At 47.0% G+C, this 25874-nt stretch overlaps 1 protein-coding gene across 2 annotated transcripts; it reads right to left on the reverse strand.

Annotated features, from left to right (window-relative positions):
- Window positions 1-3662: 3662 nt before the first annotated feature.
- SLC25A38 (solute carrier family 25 member 38) lies at window positions 3663-14779 on the reverse strand. Of its 2 annotated transcripts, XM_021705855.1 has the most exons (7): window positions 14378-14779; window positions 9621-9742; window positions 8739-8823; window positions 7862-8041; window positions 7449-7617; window positions 5803-5969; window positions 3663-4382 (listed from the first exon to the last, which is right to left on the reverse strand). In XM_021705855.1, the coding sequence occupies exons 1-7, from the start codon at window positions 14444-14446 to the stop codon at window positions 4260-4262; spliced, it is 915 nt and encodes a 304-aa protein (XP_021561530.1). In that variant the 5' UTR covers window positions 14447-14779; the 3' UTR covers window positions 3663-4259. The 2 variants fall into 2 exon arrangements, with proteins under 2 accessions (XP_021561530.1, XP_044771864.1); XM_044915929.1 differs by lacking the exon at window positions 5803-5969.
- Window positions 14780-25874: the final 11095 nt, after the last annotated feature.

Below are 25874 nucleotides of genomic sequence, written 5' to 3' on the forward strand. Positions count from 1 at the left end.
CCTCTAGCAAGGCATTAACATTAAGAGGTGGGAGCTTCCTGGAGGAACTTTATACCCTGCCTGCCTCAAGTATTTGTCAATGGGCTGCAGGTTATAAGGACACTTAATCTTATCTACATTTCCTTCTGCCTTTGTATCCCACATCATCTCCACTGAACGTGGGGCTCCAACCCTGAGATCTAGGGGGTTTGCTTGACGGACTGAGCCAGCCAGGCACCCTTAAAAAATCCATTTTGAGGGGCGCCTGGGTGGCTCAGTCGTTAAGCGTCTGCCTTCGGCTCAGGTCATGATCCCAGGGTCCTGGGATCGAGCCCCGTATCGGGCTCCCTGCTTGGCGGGAAGCCTGCTTCTCCCTCTCCCCCTCCCCCTGCTTGTGTTCCCTCTCTCGCTGTGTCTCTCTCTGTCAAATAAATAAATAAAATCTTTAAAAAAAAAAAATCCATTTTGAGACAATTGGAAATGTGAATACGGGCTGGGTATTGGATTATATGCAACAAATTTGTTAACGTTTTCCAGGTGGGATAATAACATTGTAGTTATGTAAGAAATGTTATTTTTAGAGATGCAAATTTTTAGAGATGAACTATGGAAGGGTGAAATGGTGTGATGTCTGGAATCTGATTTTTTAAAGACTTCATAAAGGGGAGAGTAGAGAGACGAGGGTAGCAAAATTCTGATAATCATTTCATCTCAGTAATGGGAATGAAGGGCCAATGTACCATTTGCTCTACTCTTTGTGACTGAAATATTTTGTAATATATTTTTGGAAACTGAATATAACAACAGCTTGAAAGCTTTGCTTCTGTACTTTTTTAGCGAATGCCTTACCAGGCCTTATCTGTAGTGGCCAGATGATTGTTTCCTTCCACAAAGCTCTGCCTCTAAATAATTTGCTTTAAGTCTGAGGCAGCCAAGAACAAATCAATTTTAAAAGGCACTGGGCAGGCACCTGGGTGGCTCAGATGGTTAAGCGTCTGCCTTCGGCTCAGATCATGATCCCAGGGTCCTGGGATCTAGCCCCGCATCGGGCTCCCTGCTTGGCGGGGAACCTGCTTCTCCCTCTCCCTCTACTGTTCCCCCTGCTTGTGCTCTCTCACTCTATCAAATAAATAAATAAAATCTTTAAAAAAAAAAAAGCACTGGGCACTGTTTCCAGCCAGCTGAAACTCACAAACTTTAATAGCTGTGACAGACTGCAAAAGAGGAAAAAAAATTCTTGGGGCCTAGGATATGGAGATACCCAGGGCCACTTGGCTTTGGAATCAGGGTTAAAAAGGGCAAACTCCAGTTTTACTCCGTGTGTAGAGGAAATTAGACTGTTTCTCCAAATCTTATGATTTTTTTGCCCCAAAAGAACATTCTAATTGATGGAACAGAAGGCAAGCTGAGGACAAAGCAGAAGCTGACACCCCACAACCCCCCCCCCCCCCCCCCCCCCCCCCCCCCCCCGCCGATGGGATTTACGTGACATTCCTCAGGCACTCCTGGCTGCCCTAAAACTAAGGAAAGGAAAAACAATTTATAGAGATCACAATCCTGCAAGACATGAGTGTCCCTGAGTTTACAAATGTCTTAGCATTTTATAAGAACAAAGCATTTCTATCAATAACCTATCTTCCAGTAGGAAATGTAGGTACAATTAAATGTCCTTATAACCTGCAGTCCATTGACAGATACTTGAAGTGGGCAGAGTATAAAGTTCCTCCAGGGAGTTCCCAACTATCTTAATGTTAATGCCAGGCTAGAAGGAAAAATCACCTTAACTTGACAATGGCAAGGCCTCTGAGTCTACTTTAACATATAAAAATCCTTTTGAAAACCTTTTTCCTTACCTCCCCCAACCCCAAAGTATATAATCAGCCACCCCTCATATTCCAGTGCAGCAGCTCTTTCTGCCCACAGGTCCTATCCCTGGGCTTTAATAAACCACCAAAGATGTCTCTCTTGGTTGTCAGCTCCCGACCCCACCCCACCGAACCTCACCTGTATTCCAAAACCACATCATAATGAGCTTAGAAGGTGACTCTTGTGACTGAAATTCACCAGCCAAGTATAAGGTGAGCAAATTGAAGCCTAGACCTCTGGGCCTCATCTCTGCCCCTCCCCTGCCAAGGGCCCCCACTGGCATTAGGCTCTCCTGGCCTAAGAGGAAAGTTCTTGGGAGGCAGCCACTACATCCATGATGACCAGCCTTCCAAAGAATATGCTGGGAGTCCTAACCCCCATCCTAGTTCCTAAGAACGTAACCTTATTTGGAAATAGGGTCTCTGCAGATGTAATCAGATTGAGGTCATTCTAGAGGAGGGTGGGCCCTAATCCAACTACCGGTGTCCTTGAAATTGGGACACAGAGACAGATGCACAGGAGGCTTTGTGGAGGCTGAGGCAGACTGGAGTGATGAATGCCAAGAATTGCCAGCAACCACCAGAAGCCTGGAGAGACCAGAGCTATCCTCCCCTAGAGCCTTCAGAGAACATACATCCCTGCTGACACTGATTTCAGACTCATAGGCTCCAGAACTGAGAATACATTTCTGCTAGAAGCTACCCAATTTGTGGTAATTTGTTGTGGCAGCACTAGACTAACCTAGGGTGCCAGAAACATCTGCTCCTTTCACCCTCGCCATTACTATCCCCACTTTCCAGGAACAATTGCAAGTGTGTCTAAAAAAAGTAGAGAACCAGGCTTTCCATCTAGAATCACCTAGATCACAGCCCATATTCTTAACCAGGAGACCAAAATTCCCCTTCCTGCAGTTTGGATAATATAATAATGGCTCTTTCCTAAGTTTGAAAGTTGATAGAAACACCTGGGAACCCCCGAGTGTGGCTATAATAAACAAAACAATAACAAGTGTTGAGGAGGATGTGGGGAAACCCAAACCTTTCTGCACTGTGGTGGGAATGTACAATGGTACACAGTCTGGTAGTTTCTCAAATGGTTCAACAGTTATCACATGATCCAGCAGTCCCACTCCTGGGCATCTATTTACGCAAGAGAAATGAAAACATAGGTCCACACAAACACCTGTACATGAATGTTCATAGTGGCATTATTCTAAGAGCCCCAGAGTGGAAACCATTCAAATAATATAATCATCAACTGATGAATGGATAAATAAAATCTTATACGGGCATACAGTATTATTTGGCCATAAACAAACAAAAAAAGGACAGTGTTGAACATGCCACGTGGAGAAACCTCAAAAACATTATGTTAAGTGAAAGAAGCCAGATGCAAGAGGCTACAAACTCTATGACTTATTTATATGAAGTGTACAGTAAAGGCAAATTATAGACAGAAAGCAGATCAATGGTGGCCGAGGGCAGGGGCTCAGAATGAGGATTAATTGTAAATCCAAGCTCTTCTTGGGGGATGAATGTGTTCTAAAACGGATTCATAGTGATGGTTGCACCAATCAGTAAAGTTACTAAAAATCATTAAATGGCTTATTTGAAACGTGTGAATTATACAATGTGTAAAATAAAGCTGTTTTAAAAAACGTTTAGATTTTAGGACCTATATGGGTCAAGAACCAGCCACCTTAGACGACTGGGTTATTTTAGAACACAGGAAGGACACTATTTAGGTTTTCCAGTTTTCAATGATAAAGTGCTTCACTTTTATTTATGCGAACTTTAGCTACAGGAAAATGCCAGAACAATTTGGAATTGAAACAGTGCAGAGGCCAAAACCAAAATTAGTTATCTGGACACTTACAGGCTAAGAAGCCACTCTCCCCACTTCTTCAGGGCCTCTGAGAAGGGGATTAGTAGCCAATTAAGTAATGACATCTTTTCTTCCTCGTCCTACCAGCATCCCAGACACAGACTACAGCCTGGTGACAAGAACCCCTCTCTCCGTGGACCTGGCTTCCCCCGATGGAGCTCTTCAGCCACAGCAACTCTGGCTGTGCAATGCCTTGCCCAAGAACAGATCCAAACAGGCAGCCTAGCGTCGGTGGGTGGCGGAAGCACCTGACAGAGCTCTTTCCAGAAATGCCTTTTCAAGTAGTCTGGCAGGATGTGCAAGCCCTTCTTCTAACTCCCCGTGTGCTGTAGGCATCAGTAACTCCTCTTTGGGGAGATTCTGAAGGCTTGAGTCAGGCCCATCTATTCTCTATTCCAACTGGGTAATGGAAGGGGACACATCTGCCTGGCTTTCATCTTAACTCCAGGACAGTGAGACAAAGCAGCCCTTGGCAAGAGCCAGGGAGGTCAACAGGGCAACAGAGCCCGTCTTTTCCCAGTCCCCCTTGGTCAGGACTTCAGGCCCATCTGGGCCATCATTTCTTCATACACGGTCCACGCCATGGCTGCCATCAGAGCTCTGCGGAGGGCCCGGGGGACGCCGCCTTGGAAGAAGCCACGCAGCCCATAATCCTACGAGGAAAACGGATGTGAACAGTCTGGAAGCAGAGTAGCAAAACAATGAACACACCTAGTGTGAGACTGAGGGTCTCTGTTACCCCATTTGTGACCCTCAGGTTTTGGATTTTTATAGATAATACCAAAACTATGAATAATGGATCCAAGAAGACGATGAACTAAAAAAAAAAAAAAATCATTTTTTGCATCATTTTTTGCTAAACTTTATCTTTTTAGGCTTGCTTTATCCAGGAGAATTTATTTCTCAGCCGAAAATCTTTCTACAGGGTGGCCATATACAGCTGGATAGCTTGTGCAGCTCCCATAAGCACCAAGCCCCAACTGGCAGCCGAGATCCAGGCCACAGTCTGCATGCCAAGCCCTGGGCCCTGGCTCCAGGCTGGAGGAAAAGGTGCCTTTTTGGCAATTTGTCTGCCTGGAGGAAACATCTTTGCATAGTTTGCATGATTCATTGTATGCTCTTGTCATCCTACATAAGCATTAAAGACAAAACACCTCTAACTCCTCCTTCATAATCTGGACTGATTTATTCATTCCTATCGTTATCATTCCTGCCATTTTCATACATACTGAAGAATTTTATTTTCAAAGTTTAGGCTTTTAGGTATAGAGAATAAGAAGGCAGGCAACCCAAGCAGGGTGAGAAATATGATCAGATTCAAAAATATTTGCTTATATCTAGGGCGAGACAGATACATGATGCGTATGCTCACATTGTTTCCTCTGCTACGTAGAAAAACTGAGACGTACAGAAAAATATAAAAATGTAGGGACAAACTTAGCTTGAACAAGAATATCTGGTATGTGGTAACAGTGCATGCTTCCAAAGGACCAACTCAGTGGCTTTTAAATGGTGCTTAAGTGTACTTTATGTCTCCTGTACTTTTTATCTTTAATACCTTTGGTCTATTTGCATTAGAGCAAATTTCTAGAGACAAATAATTTGTGTGTGATTTTTTTCTGACTTGAGTTCCTCCTAGGTCCTTGGTCATCAGCTGACTAGGCCCTCCCAGATTGCCTGACCTGATAGGTCTGGGGTGGAGTCCAGCCATCTGCCAAGTTTAACTAGTTATCACAGGTTGTCCTAATGTAGTCAGTTCCCCCCACCCACCACCAAAAAACCCCCCAAAAAACAAAAAAACAAAAACAACCCACGGCCAACCATAGGTTTTTAACAGTGATCCTCAACCTTGGCAACACTTTGGAATCGCAGGGGAACTTAGCTACTGATCTGGCTTCACCCCCCCCTTCAGAGATTCAGGTAGAAGCAGCCCAGGTTGTGACCTGGGGGTGGGGACTTTTTAAAGCTCCCCAGCTGATTCTAATGTGTAAAGGACATGCGCTAACATTCTGGAGAAAGAGTGAGAGAGAGCCTTAACCACAATAAGAAGCAATATTTACTCCATAGCCTTACTTTCAAAATGAGTGTCACTGCCTGGCCAATCCACCGAAACTTCATTGGGGAGAGCTGCATATGAGTTTTGATAACATCAGCAGGCTGAGTCACCAGGGAGGCCAGAATGCCAGCAAAGATCCCACAGCTGAAATTTACAGCAGGAATAAGGACTGCATCCAACTGGTCTGAAACAGGACAAAGGCAACATTCAGTGACAAACGAATCTCACATTCATCACATAAATATCAATACCAAGTTGCCCAGTAATTCTTCCTCAAAGTCAGAAGGGTCTAGATTCAAACAGGGTTAAGAAGTAAACATTTAAAGGTATAACTAAATGTGGATGGGAGTCATAAGTTAAAATTTGCCTTTTTTTACAACCATCACCATCATAATTGATTTGGGAAAGAATCACTAACTGAGGCTCAAACACTGGGGTGAAAGGAACAGGATGTTTTATATAGATTTATACAGATTCAAAGTATTCCCCCCCACCCCAGGTGTTTCCCAACTACAAAAGAGTTTTCACTGGAGACACCATCTTGTCCAAGTGATAAAAAGTTAAACATCGCCCACAATAGTCAAACCAATGTCACGAGCTTCCCGATATAGGCACTGGAGACTAAAGAACAGTATCTATGTTAAATTTCCTAATTTTGAGGAGATGGTTCTAAGAGAATATCTTTGTTCTTAGGAAACACACATGGAGGTATCTAAGGGTAAAGGGGCATCACTCCTGCAACTTACTGTTAAATGGACTGCAATAAACAATTACACATAAAGAGAGGTCAAAATTGTACACTAAGCTCCCCCATTGCCCTAACTTTCTGTGGCAAAATAAGGCTGTGACCTGCAGTGTCATGCCTCCTGGTGCCTGTGGTGGAGCAGCAAACTCCTAAAGCACCCCAACTCTACTTGATTACCATTGTCATGATGGGGGCATGCCGGTTTTCCACTTACACGACCTTGGTTGCATTTCCTTGCTCAAATTCTCCAGAGACACCTTATTGAATGCAGGTTCGTTCCACAGGATGTGTTTCTATCGGAACCTGGCTCTGCTTGGGTAGATGTTCACAGCCCACTGATTGTGCCCCTGTCATGACCAACTTCTTCTGGCAGCATGGGTCTACCAGAATGCCTGAGGTCCGGCACCTTCTCTCCACCCAAATAGAGGGCTCAAAACCATTTTAACTGGGAACATGGCAAGGGGAGGTGCTAACCTCCCTAACCTCAACAAACTTGTCTGATAAGAATCAGATCAAGTGCTTCTTGAGAAACACAGACTCCCAGGTCTTCCCCCAAAGTTTCCGATTTAGGAGGCCCCAGGGCGGGACCCAGCAATCTAAAGAATCAGGCACATCTGCGAGGTTTTATTGCAAAACATGCTTTATATCTCCCCCACCCCACCCAAGAATTACAGTACTACCAAACTACTAAATTTACTAAAGGCAAATTTAGACTATATACTCCAACGGGCAGAGGCCAAGTCTGTCACGCCCACCACTGCGTCCTAGCACCCGGCCCGATGCTTGACGCGAGGCCGACATGGTTCCATTCCTAAAGCTCTGCTAAGATCAACAAACAGGCTCCGATCGCAGAGAAAGTGGTGAGGATATGAGGTCTTGGAGAGAGCTCTTCCCCACCACACCTTCTTTCATCCATACCATGGGTCATGATGTTTTTGGTCTGGTTGTAGAACATCAGGTAGATTCCAGAAAAGGGTGCGTCACGAAGGAGTGTTGCCGTCAGGCCGCTGAAGAGTCCCCGGCGCCCCTCACTGCGATAGATGCTCCTCAGGGCTGCATAGATGCTCTCATAGCCGTACCTCCCGCTCTGCAAAGAAGCACAGAACCAGTGGCTGGCGCGGCGGCCCTGGGTTTGAGCAACGAACCCACCTGACTTCGGGGTACGTGGCATTACCAGGCACCAGGGGCTCTGGTTCCCATGTGGCTTGCGTTCTCTGACCACAGCGGCCTCTATTTTGGATTCTAAATCCGGAGTTGACATTGGTGGCCACTTGACAAAAGCCCAGTGCCTCTGTTTACCCACCCTGAAGGCCGAAAGCAGTCGGACTCACCTCGTAACGTGTCTTGATCACAGTGATGGGTGACATGCAGACCCCTGCAACCGAGCGAGAGCCCACTCCCAGGATGACCGACTCCAGGGCCGTGGGGGGGTGGCCTCGCAGGAAGTACTGCTTCAAGGAGTAGAGAGTGCCAAAATAGATGCCAATGCCAGGGACACACCTCACAATAGACTGCAGAACAAGTCAGAGGGAGGAAAGAAATCCCAGACTGACACTGTAAGATACTGTCTTAGCTGGGTTTTCCCAAAAGACAGAGATTTGCATCCAAGTAGCTGACTGAAGGTGCGGAGGGAACGCCAATAAGAGAATGGGGAAGTGACGAGAGAAGGCAGCCCACGAAGGGCAGGCTACCTAACTCATTACTGCCCCGGACAACGGAATCCCTTTGAGGGGAACTCTGGGAATCAGTATAGGGCACACCTCAGAGTTGGCCCTCCAGCTGAGGAGGGTGAGTGAGGTTCTGAAACATCAACTGTCATCTTCCACTTAGCTGGGGTAAGGATTCATTCCCGGGCGCTCCCAGCAAACTGAGTTCCTAAGGGCCAGAAAAAGCCTGCAGGTGAAGAACCTCAGGTGTGGCCTGCTTGCATCAGAGGGCAAGTGCAAGGATACGCCGGCAGCTGGGGGCACCAGCTGCATCTGCTCTAGACTTGCTACTGCTCCAACAAGCTGCATCTAGGGCATAAAGCTATTTCCCCGAGCCCTCTAACAGGAGCGAGCGGTAGCATGAGACGGGGAGAAGACCATGTAAGTCCTCCCACCGCTTCCAGTGCTCACCTATCCTTACAAGAGGGGATATGTGAGGTGCGTGAGAAAGGGCTAGCTATGACAGCAGAGGGTGCAGGAGAAGACCCAAAAGGCAGCTTACAGGGGACATCCCTTTCCAAAGGCCCAGAATACTCTCCGTGCGAACCACCTTCAAGAGCAGAGCGAGCATCCCAATGCGTCCGGATCTGAAAGCAGACAAAATGGAGGCAGGGAAGAAAGAAAAAAAAAATCACTTAGACCCCATCCTCATAAAGGAACTTCCCATCCAAAGACTTCTTTGTATGACTTCTTCCCTAAGAGCACTCAAGAATCTCTACAACAGGGGCACCTGGGTGGCTCAGTTGGCTAAGCGACTGCCTTCAGCTCAGGTCATGATCCTGGAGTCCTGGGATTGAGTTCTGCATCAGGCTCCCTGCTCAGCAGGGAGTCTGCTTCTCCCTCTGACCCTCCCCTCTCTCATGTGCTCTCTCTCTCATTCTCTCTCTCAAATAAATAAATAAATAAAATCTTTAATAAAAAAAAAGAATCTCTACAACACATCTTGGAATAACTGAGTTCCCATATGTTCATGATTTGGCACATACGTGTTTTATCTGTTGATTCACACCGCAAGCAATGGGATGACCTCTCACGTTACATGCATTTGGTATACTTCCCACAGTGCTAAGCCCATTGTGGGGCATAAAAGAGACACTCAATACACACGTTACTTCCAGAAAATCACCCACGCTACTCATACCAGACAGCACTGTATGACATTACAGGCTAGCACAATAAAATGCAAATGTCATTAGGGCAGATCCCAGGAAGGTGCCCCCAGAGAATCATTAACAGGAAATGTCGAAGAAGTCAGGCATGGCCCGTGTTTCTCTTGAAGCATCCAACAGAACAGCAGTTAACTTAACACAGTTGAGATGCTGCTGTGTCTGAGAGAAGTTGTTGAAACCGGTTCCTCAAAGAAACGGGGGGCAGTTGGCCTTACCCATGGGCTGAGGGCTGAAGAGTCTGCAGACGCGTTTTGAGGAGATCCAGGGGTTGGAAAAGGAGGGTGGAGCAGGTCCCACTGATGGAGCCACACAGGAAAGCCTTGATCACCGGATGCAACTTCAGGGCAAGAGAACACCGAGTCAGCAACTCTGCGGCCGCGGGCCTCAGCTTTCTACACACCGAGACCAGTCATTTCCTCTGTAAGGGTGGCTTAGGAAACCACCTGTTGGTGCCCTGTATTATCTTCCCACTTCAGAGAAGGGAAAAGTGAACCCAGGAATTAACAGCGCTGGAATGCCCTGCGGAGAACATAATACCCAGCTGGAGGGGATCTCTCTGGCCTTAGGACTGAGAATGAGCAATGAGGATCCTACTGAGCAGCATGTCTATGTCCATCTGTGAATTAGGCTGCCAACTATATCTCCCTCTCTGTCCTGAGGCTAAAAGTTATTGGCCATCTCCTTATCTTCACAGAAGCAAAATCAACTGAACCTAGTGTCTAAACTGTTGGTTGCCAGGCTCTCTTGGTTATGGGACCTGTAGATATTTACAGGAGCGAGACATAGGAAGTGAAACCATAAGCTCAGGTTCAGTAAAACATGGACCACTCCCTGTGAAACCTATGAATTTCCTTAACTTAAAAGCTTTCCCTTTCTCCTATACCCACGCCTCTCACTGGGACCTAAGCAGATCGCAGATGGTGTGGTAGACCAGCAGCCACCCGTTACCCCTGGGTCTGCTGGCTCTCCCTTAAACCAGGCCAGCTGCACACCCTGGCTAATCTAGAGGCACCACCTGGAAGGGCAAAGACTAAATGTACTTCCTTGAGCCCACCACGCTAGAGGCCTCACGGCTTGCCTCAGAATCCACTCGATCACAAATGGTTGTGAAAAGGCACATTTAAAAACCCAACTAGGAAAGAAAAGCGCTCTTCTCCAAACAAGCAGCTTGGCAAACTCCATCCAAAAAGATCTTCTCTCCTCACTAAATGGTACTCGGACTATTATTCTTGAATGCATGGACAACTGTTGTCCTAAGACGCTCGGAAGATGAAGTTGCTGGTTATACCCATATAGCCACCAACCCAGAACTAAAATGTTCGTAACCTGTGTTTTTTTTTGTTTCACAGGGATCACTCCACATTTCTACCAAACGAGCAAGTTTCAAATTAGAACTGGAACCACTTAAAAGACTTAAAAAAATTCACGTAATCCTGGAGGTCATAACTCTGTTCAAATGGCTTGTCAAGTATCCAGGGACGACAAAAGTGATAACACAACACATATAACCAAGCAAAATGTATCTACCTCGCCAGTCTGTCAGCACGCCATTCCCTGTCCCCCAAGGGGGTGGGGGTGGCTAATGCTAAGCCCTATTCCCGTGAGTCTGTGCTTCTAGGGCTCATCCTTCCATTGGTATCTTAGGCAAAGCCCCTGCCTTTCCAGCCCCAAGCCACATCACCTCCACTCCCCGTGGGCTAGTCACCCCTCAGCCCCCACCACTTGCCATCCAGCTAAAGCTGCCCCTCCTGCTCACCAAGGACCTGCCCATCCCAGGAGCCCTTTCCAGCCCTAGGCCTCTTACTTGGCTGCTCCGGTGCATTTCAAACAGCTGGTTTTGGGCTCCTTTTCAGGCTGCTTCTTTCCCTCAGCCTCAGACCTTGCTCTTCTTATCTCCGCCGGCCACAGCCCCTCAGGCCACCTCACCCACACCACAGGGCACCATGCCCGCAGCCCGTAAGGCCCAGCAACCCCCTCTCTGAGAGGCCCCCAGGCTGCTCCGACTCACTCCCAAATGGAAACCCAATCAATAGTTCACCACACTCCTGCCTCTACTCCAATCCATAAGATATTCCTGCCGCAAGTTTGGGAGACAAATAAAACTCCTCACTGTACCTACGGCTTCATGACCCAGTCCTGCTGATGAGCCCTCAGTGTTGCCAGAGCCGGCCCACACCGATCTATTCCAGTGACCTCCTTGGCAGTCTCTAGCCTCAACCCTACTAACCCACCCTCCCGAGCTCCCAGAGCAGCACTGGGTAAGGCATCTATGTACACCCCCTCGAGATCTCACAACACTCTTAAAAGCTAGGTATTTAAACCCATTTTACAGGTGAAATTGGAGCTCACAGGGGCGCCTGGGTGGCTCAGTCTTTAAGCGTCTGCCTTCGGCTCAGGTCATGGTCCCAGGGTCCTGGGATGGAGCCCCACATCGGGCTCCCTGCCCGGCGGGAAGCCTGCTTCTCCCTCTCCCACTCCCCCTGCTTGTGTTCCCTCTCTCACTGTGTCTCTCTCTGTCAAATAAATGGGTAAAATCTTAAAAAAAAAAAAAAAAGGAAAGAAAGAAATTGGAGCTCACAGAGGTCACGAATGTGTCCTACGTCACAGGGTTCGAGGCCACTGGCTAGGCTTACAAGGTCCTTCCTGAATCATGTGGCCCATTGTTACTTTTTCAGCCTGTGTTCTCAGCCTCCTACCTCTAACTCATGGTACAACCATCAGGGATTCTCCGCCTTCCCATCCTGGCTCCTCCCATGTCTGATTCATACCTGGGGGCCTCTGCTTAGATCTCTTCTGCTGTGGCAAAGCCCCTAATCCCTCCATTGGCATTCAGTGCTCCTCAGTACTTCCACTGCATCTGAGCCCATCTCCCTTAGGATCCAGTACAAAAGAGGCCACTACCTGTCCTGTTCACAATGGTACCTCCAGCACTGACCACGGAGCCTGGTGCACAGTAGGTGCCCAAGAGTCAAAAATGAATGAATCATGTCATCTGCAGGGAATCTGCATATGGCTTTCCCTTGAGCACAATTCCATAGGCTGAAGCTTAGTGAGCCCTGCATGGCCCATCCCTGGAAAGGGTAATCTCCCCAGGCTCCCTTCAGCCCTTTGCTCTGGCAAGGTTGTGTGCATGACAAATAGTTAACAGCTTCTGTGCAGTTCTCCGTGCTGCTTCCCCAACACTCCCACAGGGATTGTACGGAGTTTGTTTTAAGGCTGAGGTCCTTCACACACATGCTCCAACACACCCACCCTCCCTCATTGCAGGAACTATTTTATGTCTTTATTTTCACAGTGCAATGCTTGGACAGATCATTCGTTTAATAAATATTTGTTGAATAAATGCCTAGAGCCACAACTTTTTTTAATTTTGTAATCTTCTTGGTTAGCACAGAGTAGATGCTAAACATATACCAGCTAGAGAGACTAACCTCTGCTAGTTAAAAAACAAAAACAAAAAACAAAAAACCCCCACATACAACAGGTAATATCATTGTTTAAAAAAAAACAAAACAGAATTTACACTTTTCGTTTTGAATAGTAAGATGTTGTCACATGAAACATCCTCTGAAGGCATGTTTGATTTTTTTTCTAAGTACTGAGGAGGAGCACTGAATGCCAATGGAGGGATTAGGGGCTTTGCCACAGCAGAGATCTAAGCAGAGGCCCCCAGGGATGAAAATAGCCTAAAGTTATTCAAGGTAAAAACGATGAGTAACAATTTCGTTTTTTGAGGGAGGAGGGCAAAAACAACCGAATAATATACAGTACACAAAGGCAGTAAATAGTACTTAAGTAGTTAGCAAACAGCAATTCTTACACAAGCAATTCTTTTTTTTTTTTTAAAGATTTTATTTATTTATTTGAGAGAGAGAGAATGAAAGAGAGCGAGTACATGAGAGGCGGGAGGGTCAGAGGGAGAAGCAGACTCCCCGCCGAGCAGGGAGCCCGATGCGGGACTCGATCCAGGGACTCCAGGATCATGACCTGAGCCGAAGGCAGTCGCTCAACCAACTGAGCCACCCAGGCGCCCTACACAAGCAATTCTTAATTCTCTTTAAAAAACTAAATCCAAACAAGTCTCCAGGCCAGAGCTGGAGGACCCAGAAAGAGAAGTAGGTTAAGCACATTTTCAAAGATGTAAAGTGGAGCCGCAGCCGCTACCTTTTTTGACGATTAAAAAAACAACCCACACCCCGCCCGCCCGCGTCGGCGGACCCGACCTCGGAGCGAACCTGGCGGCGACCCGCGCAGTTCGCGGCTTAGTCCTGCGTTTCCCGCCTCCACCCACAGCCAGCTGCTACTCAGCCAGACCGTCCTCCGGGACCCGCCTGCCCAGCCCCGCCTCCGCCTCCACCAATGGAGGCCCGGCGGCACGACCGCGGCAGCCAATCCAGACTCAGGGGCGTGGCCTCGCGGCGCCACCAGCCCCACCAGTTCCTCACCCGCTAGGAGGTGGAGACCCAGAAGATATCCTCCCTCCCCGCCCGGGGGCCCAGTGCGGTCCTAACTCACCTCCCTCGGGCACCCACCGCTTCTCAGGTTTGGCGCGACCACCGGGCCTTGCGATGGTCCAAATACCTGCCCGAGCGTCCTTCCACCTCTGTCGCCCTAGGCATCCAACTCAAAGCATCATCCGGTAGCGCTCGCACGTTGTTCAGGGTCGCACCGGCACACTCCCTCGCACTCCCAAGGCCCCGGCAATTCCGCCCACTCTACCCGGACGCCAAAGCAGCAGGAGACCGTCGCTTGTCTGTCCCAAGGGGGCTGCAACTCCTCTCCTCCCTCGCCCTTCCCTTTTCAATCCCCTTGATCAATCCATCCCTCTCGCGCCACGTCCCCAACCTGTTCTGTGCACACCCAGGGAGCGGAAAAGGTTCCCAGAGAGCCGCTGACCCTTGGCTACCTCCCGAGAATTTCCCTCCACGAGCCGGCGGTTTCGGAACCCCTGTGTCCCTTCCCCGCAGTTTACCATAAGCGTCTCCACCCTGTCTCCGACATCTTGAGGCTGCAGCAGCGCCGGGCGTGACTTCTGAAACATTGGAGAGGACGCCGGGCTCTGGGTGCCGTTGGGGGAAGTTCGGGCCCAGCGCTAGCGACCTCGCGGGAGAAGGCGACGCGGCAGCAGTGGCCAGGCGACGCGCTCTCAGGCGGGGGCTCTGCCGTCCGCGCGGTCGGACGCCGGGTCTGCGCGCCCACCTGCGTGGCTCCGCGTGGCACACCGGGACCTGCTCACAGCTCTTCACTCGCTCTGCAGACCCCGCGGCTCTGCTCTCCTGCCCATCCTGCCCGGCTGCACGCTTTCGGACCCCAGATCAGGTACTGTGTATCCGGAGGTGGAGAAAGCCGGAGGAAACTGCGTGCAACCGTGGGATTTCGCTTCCGGGGTTGGGCGCCTGTCTCGAGCTGGTGAGGGTGTTAGCTTTAGTGCCATCTGGTGAACATGTCCAGAACTGCAGGGCCCGCCGTTTCCAAGGTCTGGTGCAAGGTGTGAACGTGTTTGCAGTCCAGACTTGCTCTCCTGTAGCCATCTGTGCCTGTTAAACTTCAAATGCGGCTCGTGTGCCTGACGACCAGAATTTTAAATTGTAATTAATTGTAGTTAATTTGTATTAAAAATTGAAGCAGTCTGGAATATTTTTCTGTTAAACAACCTTATTGTTTTGGCAGACCCACATTTCCCTTTGAGCGCTTAAAATTTAGTGAAGGAATTGACATGTGCTGTTAAGTTATCCATACACCGCATTTCTTTTTTCTTTCTTTCTCTCTCTCTCTCTTTTTTTTTAAGAGCGAGAGAGTGCGTGCACAAGTGCGGGGAAGAAGGCCGGCAATGGTGCAGAGGGAGAGGGAGAGAGAGAATCTTCCGCGGGGGCTCAGGGCTCTATCTCACCACCAGAGATCATGACCTCCGTGGAAATCAAGAGTCCCAGGCTTAACCAACTCAGTCAGCCAGGCACCCCATTTCTTTTTTTTTATTGTTATATTAATCACCATACATCATTAGTTTTTGACGTAGTGTTCCATGATTCATTGTTTGTGCATAACACCCAGTGCTCCATGCAGAACGTGCCCTCTTTAATACCCATCACCAGGCTAACCCATCCTCCCACACCCCCAGGCACCCACATTTCTAAGACTTACAGCAATATGGTAAAATAACTTATTAATAATTGTTATTACATGTTGAAATGATGTTTTGGATATATTTGGTGAAATATATTATTAAAATTAATTTTACATACTTCCTTTTCCTTTTTTTTTTAAGATTTTATTTATTTATTTGAGAGAGAGAGAAGAGAGGGAGAGTAAGAGGGAGAAGCAGTCCCCGCTGAACAGAAAGCCCAACGTGGGACTGGATCCCAGGACCCTGGGATCATGAGAGCGGAAGGCAGACCTTTAACCCACTGAACCACCCAGGCACCACTCTTTTTCCTTTTTTTTTTCAATACGGCGACTGGGATATTAAAAATTACACATGTGGCTCACACTACATATCTATTAGACCACACTGGTCTAGATGTTTAAGATTATGGTGTATCTCTCATCTGGACTCTGGGAATAACATTTATGGTCTCCCAGCTTCCCATTATTCCTGTCTGGTGGAGCATTTGAAAGGTATTGCTGCAGGGATCCTGACATGCCTGTTGAAAAAGGCAGGCACACACCTTCAACATCCCTGGTTACCTGCAGAATAAAGTGCAAACTTGTCATGGTGACAGTCTTCACTACTTTCCAGTATCCAGTCTCCACCCAGGAAATCTAGGTCAGGGAAGAAACTGATAATTCAGGGAGTAAGGTGCTGTTTTTTAAGACTTCTTTCCTGTGCCATTGAGGCACAAGGAACAGGCAAGAAAGTGGCTCTTTGGGGGCGCCTGGGTGGCTCAGTCGTTAAGCGTCTGCCTTCGGCTCAGGTCATGATCCCAGGGTCCTGGGATCGAGCCCCACATCGGGCTCCCTGCTTGGCAGGAAGCCTGCTTCTCCCTCTCCCGCTCTCCCTGCTTGTGTTCCCTCTCTCTCTGTCAAATAAATGTGTCTCTCTCTGTCAACTAAATAAATTAAAAAAAAAAAAAGTGGCTCTTTGTCCTCAGAAGGGATTAAGCAAAGCATAAACAGTAAGAAATACATAAACAAATCTGTGGTGATTGTTGAATACTTTGTTACTCCTTGTTTTAAGCGTGAGTTTCATTTTCTTTGTGCAGTGTGGATGACTAAGCTAAAACTTCTCTTTTTGAGGAACAGCTATGTTTTCCCCCAGAGGTCAAGAATTCCTACTTTTGAGAAACAGTGGATTGGTGAATTTCAGAGGCTGCTCTTAGCCACTCTGGGGTTGCCGCAGAGGTGAAACCCACAATGAAAGCCTGCTGCCAGCTGGCTGCCCCACCACCAGCAGGTACATTGGCTTGGCTGTGGGCTCAGAAGAAATGGACTGGCTTCCAAGGGTGGTAGGTGCCTACCAGGTTTTCCTCCACTTTATCTGTTCCTGCTACACTCCCAGCCCTGGAACCCAGAGTCCCCCCATCCTCTTCAATCCTTCCCCCATGTTCTTGGAGATGTGGAAACGTATGAGATCACGTGAAAGAAGCATTACCCATTAGCAGATGAGGGAGAGTTTTGGGGCAATACTTACTTACTTAATGGCAAAACTTGGAGCGGTGAGTTAAAAAATAAAAGAAAAATATATGGTGAAAACATTGCATGTGACTTCAGTTCAAAACAAGGTCATTAACATCAGTCGCAGCTTCCCTGACTTGTCTGCAGTCTCTGGAAGGTGTTTTTTGCTTCTATGACCTGACTCCCCCCCCACTTACACATTCGATCCCCCGAACCCGATCTGGCCCCTTTTTTCTGAGTTGGGTGTTAAGGTTTCACGATGATTTCCCATCCTGGTGATTGTAGTCACTTTCAATCCAGGAAGAAATACACATACTTTGATTTGGATACATGACCTCCCTTTTACAGCTTTATTCACAGCAAGCTTTGACATCTGGAGGAGTTTCCACCATCCAAGAAGGAAAAAGCTGGAGTAAGCATGGGAAACTGGAGATGGATGGGAGACAGACTCTGCTCCCAAGCTTCGGTTCCCTGCCCTCCAGGGCAGGAGATGAGCCTTACAGCACCTGGCACCTGTGTCACTTCATTTGGAAGAAGGTGGCTGGAATCCTGAGGAGCACATTGATGAGTTGCCCCCCATGCTTCCAGGAAACCAGCTCAGGGAGACTTTTCCTTTCTGTGTGCCTGGATCCAGAGTTGCTTCTGGAAATATCTAGAGTCCCTCTACTGTTGTCAAAGCAATGAGTCCACTTTTGCCCTGTGAAAGCCAGGAGGGGTCAAGAGGGGAGACATGATGCACACGGTATGGCCACAGTCCTCTCCCCTCCATCTGCATGAGCCTCTTTAAGACTAGTGGCCTCGGGGCGCCTGGGTGGCTCAGTCGTTAAGCGTCTGCCTTCGGCTCAGGTCATGGTCCCAGGGTCCTGGAATCAAGCCCCGCATCGGGCTCCCTGCTCGGCAGGAAGCCTGCTTCTCCCTCTCCCACTCCCCCTGCTTGTGTTCCCTCTCTCGCTGTGTCTCTCTCTGTCAAATAAATAAATAAAATCTTTAAAAAAAAAAAAAAAAGACTAGTGGCCTCCCAGAGAGGTGAATGGATATGTTATAACGGGCTCCACTGTGTAACTAATAGGAGCTCCTCTCCATTTAAACATCCCCTTGACCCCAAACACAGTCTGAAAGAGCAGTCTTAAGAGTCTCCAAGGGCGCACACTGCCCTCAGCAATGGAGGAAAGTCACCCTCTGTGTCTGGTCTCAAGGATGGGCACAACCAGAAGGAAAAAAAATTCTAATGCCTTTACCAGAAGCTTCAGCAAAGAGGACAGTCCTGTCGCTGTTTCGGGCTTTGCAAGAGAGAGATGAGATACCTTACTTCCTTCTGTGCCAGTGACCTTTGCCTCCAGCCTCACCACTGAGCCGGCGATGACTGGACCATGAGAGAGAGCAGTGAAGTAGAGCTATTCATGGGCTGGTCTCCGAGAAAGCGGCGGAAGACTCTATGGTGGGTAGGTGTGCGGGGGGGCGGGGGGATGCCCCTGCAGAGTGGGGGTACTGGGATTCTACTCCAATGGCCAAGATATCAGGATCAATGAAAGAAAGCAGCTGCGAAGCAAACCCAGGCCATGTGGCATTTTGTGTTTAATCATCACATAGAAGCCACAAACCTCTCTATCAGCATTGTGACTAACCATTTCCCTATCTCCTGCAACGATCAAGCTCCTCGAGTTTTCCTGTCATCTTCCCAGTGAGGAAACATATACTACATTTTGGCTAAAAGTTTACAAAGTTTACAGAGCACATGTTTTCTCCCAGCTCCTGACCAGCTTGAATTGCCCACAGGGGTGAACAGGACCCACTTGCAGAAGTCCATCTACTACCAAGTAGCTCTAGCCACGCATGGCAAGCTGTCTTCATCTTCAGCAGAATGGCCCTATCAGTAAACAAGTATTCCTTGTGAGATGCTGAGTTTTATGGGTCAACTTGACTAGGTGATAATCCCCAGTTATTCATTTTTTAAAAATATTTTATTTATTTATTTGAGAAAGCACAGAATGAGAGAGAGAGAGCACACACGAGCAGGGGGAGGGGCAGAAAGAGAGAGAGAAGCAGGTTCCCCACTCAGCAGGGGCATCATGACCTAATCTGAAGGCAGAGGTTTAACTGACTAAGCCACCCAGGTGCCCCAATCCCCAGTTATTCAATCAGTACTAATCTAGGAGTTGCTGGAAAGGTATTTTGTAGATGTGATTAACATCTACAATCAGTACACTATAAGCAAAGGAGATTATCTTCAATAATCTAAGTGGGCCTAACCTAACCATCTGGAAGGCCTTAAGAACAAAACTGAGGCTTCCCTGAGCAAGAAGGAATTCTGCCTCAGGACTGCAGCTTTAGTTTTTCCCAGAAGTTCCCAGTCTGATGGCCTGCCCTGTGGATTTTGGGTTTGCCAATCCTCACAATTGCAAAAGCCAATTCCTTGAAATAAATCTAAGATCTAGCTATAAATATATTAATATTATATACTAGCTATATTGATTAATATATTAATATGATATTGTATATGTATGTATATAAGCATATATATATATATTTCTCTGGAGAACTCTGACCAATGCACCTGGTTTCCCCTCCTTGGGAGCCCACGGAGGCAGAGTGCTAGCATGCAAAGAAAGTGGCCCTTGGGAGCAGGCAGCGAGGCCTGCATCCGATCTTGACTTTGTCACCTGCTAGCTGTGCATTCACCTCAGCTTCCCCATTTCTCAAATTGGAGATAAAAGTACCTACCTCCCAGGATTACGGTAAAGACCAAATGAAGTAATGTACACGTAAGTGTTAAGTAAGAGATGAATCAAATGTAAGGAATGATCATTTCACTAGGGGCCCAGTAATTTTTTGTAGACCGACTTAGATATTTACAAGCACACTGGTTGGTGTTTCCCTAAATCAGAGGTGGCCAAAAATAGCTCATCAGCATCCCATGTAGCTTATGTTTACGTTTGAACATAAAACCCATCTTCAAGATTGTTACCTTGTCCTTGAATAAAAAAGGAACATCTAAGTTTGGTCCACAAGAAAAGCAAAAGCAATTGCTGCATGAGCCCTTATTTTCCATGATAACACATGGAATAACCCCACAGCAGCTCACACCTAACGTGGACACAGGCAAGGAAACAGACCTCTCTTTTTTTTTTTTTTTTAATAGAGAAAGTGCGAGAGAGAGAGAGACAGAGAGAGAGAGAGAAGGGGTGGGGAGGGGCAGAGGGAGAGAATCTTAAGCAGGCTCTCCACCCAGCATGAGCCTGAGGTGGGGCTCCATCTCACGATCATGACCTGAGATGAAATCAAGAGTCCGCCTCTTAACCAACTGAGCCACCCAGGTGCCCCAAGGAAACAGACCTCTTGAAGGTGATGCTCACAGTCCCTGTAAAGACTGCATTGGTACTGTCGTATGCCAGCACGAAAAACGTGGTGTCTATCAGGGTGCCCAGTGCACCACCGTGGATAATCCTGCAGGGCCAGATGAGGGGAGAAATAGTCAGCTGGGATTTCACTTGGCACAGCTAGGTGCTGCTGAGGCAAAATGCTGAAGATCTCCTGTCATCCAGCATCAGATTCTTACCTCCCTCAGGGTAGAGCAGAGAAGCCAGAGAAAACCCATGCCAGGGGAAGACAAGCAGTGTTGTCTGAAACAAGCTGCACCTGCTTAGAAGGGGATGAGCTATTCAAAGTGGCCGAAGAAGCCCTTCACCCCACCACCAGCCTCAACCTCAAATTTTGCTGAATCTTGCGTTCCTTCCTGGGTTAGTTCTGGTGGAACCAGAATGGCGCAGCGATAGAGACCCGACTATGGATCCCACATTTCTAGCCACGTGACCTCAGTCACATAACCACTGGGGGCATCTGTGTCTTCATCTGTAAGATAGGAAAAAGGAATGTCTCCTTCTAAGAATTTTTGTGAGCAATTTACATAACCGAAGCTCCCTATACAGGGTCAGGTGTGTACTCGCACTGAAAAGGCATAATTTTCTCCCTTATCATGTTTAACATCCACTGTGTGTTCCATGGCCATTTAGGAGGCTTGAGGATCAGGGAAGAAATCCCTAAACAGGGAGGGGCCCCTCAGTGAGGGCCCCGTGGAGCCGCCCTTCTCCAGGGAGCCAGTAAAATGAGCATGCTGATGCTCCTCAGTGGGACAGTAACCAAGAACCTGCTCACAGCAGCCTCAGACTCACCAGTGAGCCTGGGGCCAAGAGAAAGCCCATCTGAGCTGTCAGCTTAGCTGTTCCTCCAGCCTCACCCAGATGGCCCCTCCAGGAGGGGCCCAGGCTAGAACTAGCAGACACACTTCTTCTCTGACTCACTGTAGAAAATGACATATTCAAAGCCAAGGCTCTCCATCTCTGTGATCCAGAGAAGGAGATGGGTGTCTTCTGTCATTTGGACTAAAGAGAAGAGTCGGGTAGGGGAGGGGACCTCAGGCTGGCAACTGACAATTCAGGCGGTGCAGGTCTCCAAGGCAAAAAAACCCTGCCCCTGAGGAAGGCCCTCAGGCAACCCCACTGCCCTAGCTTCCCACCTGCACCTCCTGGAATAGCCCCGCACTCCTCTGAGGGAGAAGAGCAGCTTCCGGGGAGAAGACGTTAGCAGTGTGAGGAGTGGACTGCCCATGGATTTGGGATGCCAAGGTTTCTATCAACTGAATGACAAATACGAATCTGAAATGCGCTGAGTTTTGCCAGGTGAAAATCCTGTCTGTAAAATAAGCAAATATGCCCCTCCTCTCATTACCAAGGTCTGAAATTTAGGTAAGATTTTCCTGTACAGTATTATCTCCAAGGGACATGGGGAAGGTTTAGACGACTTAATTAGAGTTCAAGGGTGAAGCCTCCAAACACTCGTCGAACACCTGCATTGTTGCCGAGCATCTCAAAGCAGAAATTCTCATGACGGGTTAGGCATATAAAATCAGAAGTCTTCCAACTGCCTCCTCCTGTCCCTTCAACGCCACTTCTGAGCTTCTTGCCCTTCCTTTCCACAGGTCTCCTTCCTTCACCCATTCAGGAGCGCAGCTCAAACTGACCACTAGAGGGAGCAAGAGCCTAGTCCCCCGCAGGTTGTGGCTCCTGGCCTCTGGGACAGTAGGATACCCGACTAATGGTGTTACTCTCATTTTACAGACTTGAAAACTGATGCTCAGTGCAGTTAAGGGACAAGCAGCAGGAAATACAGTGTACTAATGGGAAGAAGTTATGGAGACTGCATTCAAATGCTGATCTATCATCTACTTGCTGGCAAAAGAGCCCCCAGAAGGAAGGCAGTGAGGATTAGAGATCATTCCTAGGCTTTTTCCCCCCTTATGGGTCTGTCTGTCCTATAAATGAGAATCTATATTTCTTTCCATCTGTGTAGGTGAGGAAGAGCATATAAAGGAAACTGTGAGTAAGCCAATAAACAAGCCAGAAAAAAGTAGAAACTGTCCAAGAACAGGAAGGACTGATTGACACCAGTGAATATGAACAATAACCAGGTAGAAGGTACAAGAAGGTGTTGCCATGTGATGGGTTATCCAGCATTCCTGGGAGGAGGGCTGGCCACCTACATCTGGTCCTCTCCTCTGTCTGCCAGAAAAAGGAGTCTCAGGTTGAGCCTCCAGTTGTAATGCGAGGCATACCAGTAAGGAGGCATGATAAGCCAGATGGCCAACCAAGGTGAACCGTCTCAGAAGTAAAGCCTGGATGACATGGGGGAGCAGGGCAAGGAAGTGGCAGGGAAAAGACTGGTGTCTTTGAATTTTGTACCACAGGGTCACTGAGGCTTAACTAGACTACAAGTCCCCATGTGCAAGTGGGGATCCTTCCAACATGCAAATCTGACCATTTTGTTCTCTTTTCCATAACTCTTCTGGATAAAGCCCGAATTCTTTAACATGGCAGGTGAGGCCCCAGGCTTTCTCTCTGACTTGCTCTCTGGCCTCCCTTCCCTACCATTAAACATTTCTGCTTCTGCAGTTCTGGGAACCTGACATGCTCCCTCTCACCTCTGGACATTGGTACTTGCTCTGCCTGCAGAAAACAGGCCCATGTATTATATATGTGCATGAATTAATGAGTCAAATCAGGATAGTATCAGGTGTAGTCTGCCACCTCTTTTGGACTTTTCAGATTTCCAGCAGCCACTTGCAGTCCAGTATAAGGATTATTCCCCATCCCAGTGCTGCCTGGAGCCCCACCATGATGGAGCTTTATAAAGAACTCATGGACAAGATGGTGTGTGGGTCATGGATGTGACTTTCAGGTTGGTGCTCTGTGCAGTTTCTTAAAGAGGCAGACCTTGCTAGGATTGTTAAAGCTGTCCCTGATAAGTTTGAACCTCTCTATCAGGAGTGCCTAACCTGGGCTAGAGGGGGGCTCTGAATAATGCAGAACTGTTGGCAAAACTTTGCTTATGTGTGGGCATTTTCCTCAAAGATGCTCTGTGCCCCAGAGCATTTCCCACCTCTCTGGTGTGGCTTGCATTAGCCTGAGAGCCAGGTACAAGTCCTGTGTACCTACCTCACCCTAGTTCTTAACCCTGTCTTGTTTCAGGGGCACATTCCTTTATTCATGCAACAACTATTAATTAAGCACATATCACACTTACTTGCATCAGTGTAAGAAATTACTCTAAGAAAAGAGGATCTACCAAGCACCGAGATGACTTATAATGAAAATTCGACCAAGACACAGATTATCAGGAAATTGCTACATGGTTATAAATTTAACTGGAATTTCAGTGTCTGGACATTCAGAATGAGGAGTTTGTCTTTTGTTATTAGTGACCTAACACAATAATGGAGCTCACAGGAGTCAGAATAAAGTCAGTTTGTGTCTAAAGCAGGAGAAAGAAGCAACCTTCTCATGTTTTTCAGGAGTTACACTTTTTGGAGGAGTGGTGTGTGAATCCTAAGCACCTATTTAAACATTTCAAGATAAAGCTGTTTGGATGCTTTCCTAAACTGAGTAGGCTGCCCTCCAGGCATTTATTTACAATATGGTCAATATAATGTGTGTCAATTTTGCAGAATGTATCATCTGTTATTGAAATTATATTGTTAACTTGGAAAAGAAAAGAAAAAATTGTTCTGAAATCAGAAATCAACCTTTTGTATACTATATAATGGGATCCAGCAGAATAGTCTATCTAAAGGTGATTTTTAGATTTTATACATATTATGTATCTTCATGGTAATGAAACCCTGTCTGTGCAAAAAGAAAAAAAAAAAGCCCCAACTAAATTCTGTTTATAGGAGAGAAACTAAGCATAAGAAAATGTTTTGAAGTAGAAGAGTATAGAGAAACACAATACACACACACTAATCCAGAGAAAGCTGGTGTGGCTATATTAATACTGACCTTTGCAAACTTTCAGACAAGGAGTATTGTTGGAGGAAAAGAAACATTTAATAATGATGAAAGAGTCGGGCACCTGGCTGGCTCAGTCCAAGGAGCATGGGACTCTTGATTGAAATCATGAGTTTGAGCTCCATGTTGGGTGTAGAGATTACAAATAAATAAATAAATAAACTTAAAAAAATGATAAGAGTCAATTCAATAGAAAGATATACAAATCTTATATTTGCATGTACCTAATAACATAGTTTCAAGATATATACAGCAAAATTTAATGGGATTAAAATGAAAAATAGACAAACTCATAATCACAGTTCAAGATTTTAATATACTATTTGCAGTGACTCATAGAATAAGCAAACAGCAAAAATCAGCAAGAATAAAGAGCAATCTGATTAAACAGCTCCAACAACCACTCAATACACCCATTCTTTTCACGTGTACATGGAACATTTACCATAATAAACCGTATTTGGGGTCATAAAACAATTCTCAGTAAATTTCAAAAAACCAAATGCACACATATATATTCTCTGAGAGCGGTGGAGTTGAACTAGAAAGTAAATCATAAAGAAATCCCCAAATGTTTGGAAATTTTTTTAAAAAGATTTTATTTATTTATTTGAGAGAGAAAGAGAGAGTGAGCAAGAGAGAAAGAGAAGGATCGGGGGAGGGGTGGAGGGAAAGGGAGAAGCAGATTCCCCACTGAGCATGGAGCCCAATATGGGGCTGGACCCTGGGACTCCAGGATCATGACCTGAGCCAAAGGCAGACACTTAACCGAATGAGCTACCCAGGCGCCCCCCCACCTCCCAAATGTTTGGAAATTTTAAATTCATTTTTGAACAACTCATGATACAAAGAATTCACAGTGGATGGGATGCCTGGGTGGCTCAGTCGGTTAAGCGTCTGCCTTCGGCTCCGGCCATGATCCCAGGGTCCTGGGATCGAGTCCCATATTGGGCTCCTTGCTCAGTGGGGAGCCTGCTTCTCCCTCTGCCACTCCCCCTGCTTGTCCTCTCTCTCTGACAAATAAATAAATAAATAAAAATCTTTTAAAAAAAAAAAAAGAATTCACAGTGGAAAATAGAAAATAATTTAAATTGGAAATCAATGAAAATCAATTGTATGAAGATGTATGGGATGCAATATAAGCAACGCTGGAGGAAATTTTGTAGCTCTAAAGACATCTTTCAAAAATGAACAAAGGTTGGTAATCAGTAATCTAAGATTCCATTTCAAGAAGCTAGAATAAAATAGAAATTAAACCTAAGGAAAGCAGGTAAGATAAAGATAAGAGCAGGGGCACCTGGGTGGCTCAGTCAGTTAAGCATCCAAACTCTTCCTTTTGGCTCAGGTCATGATCTCAGGGTTGTGAGGTCCAGCCCTGGTGGGGTGCGGGGAGCCCCTCAGGCTCCACACTCAGTGGGGAGTCTGCTTGATTTCTCTCTCTTCCTCTCCCTCAGGACTCCCCCACTCGTTCTCTCTCTCTCAAATAAATAAATAAATCTTAAAAAAATAAGAGCAGAAATC

This window comes from Neomonachus schauinslandi, chromosome 1 (assembly GCF_002201575.2).
Source record: "Neomonachus schauinslandi chromosome 1, ASM220157v2, whole genome shotgun sequence".
Taxonomy (NCBI): domain Eukaryota; kingdom Metazoa; phylum Chordata; class Mammalia; order Carnivora; family Phocidae; genus Neomonachus; species Neomonachus schauinslandi.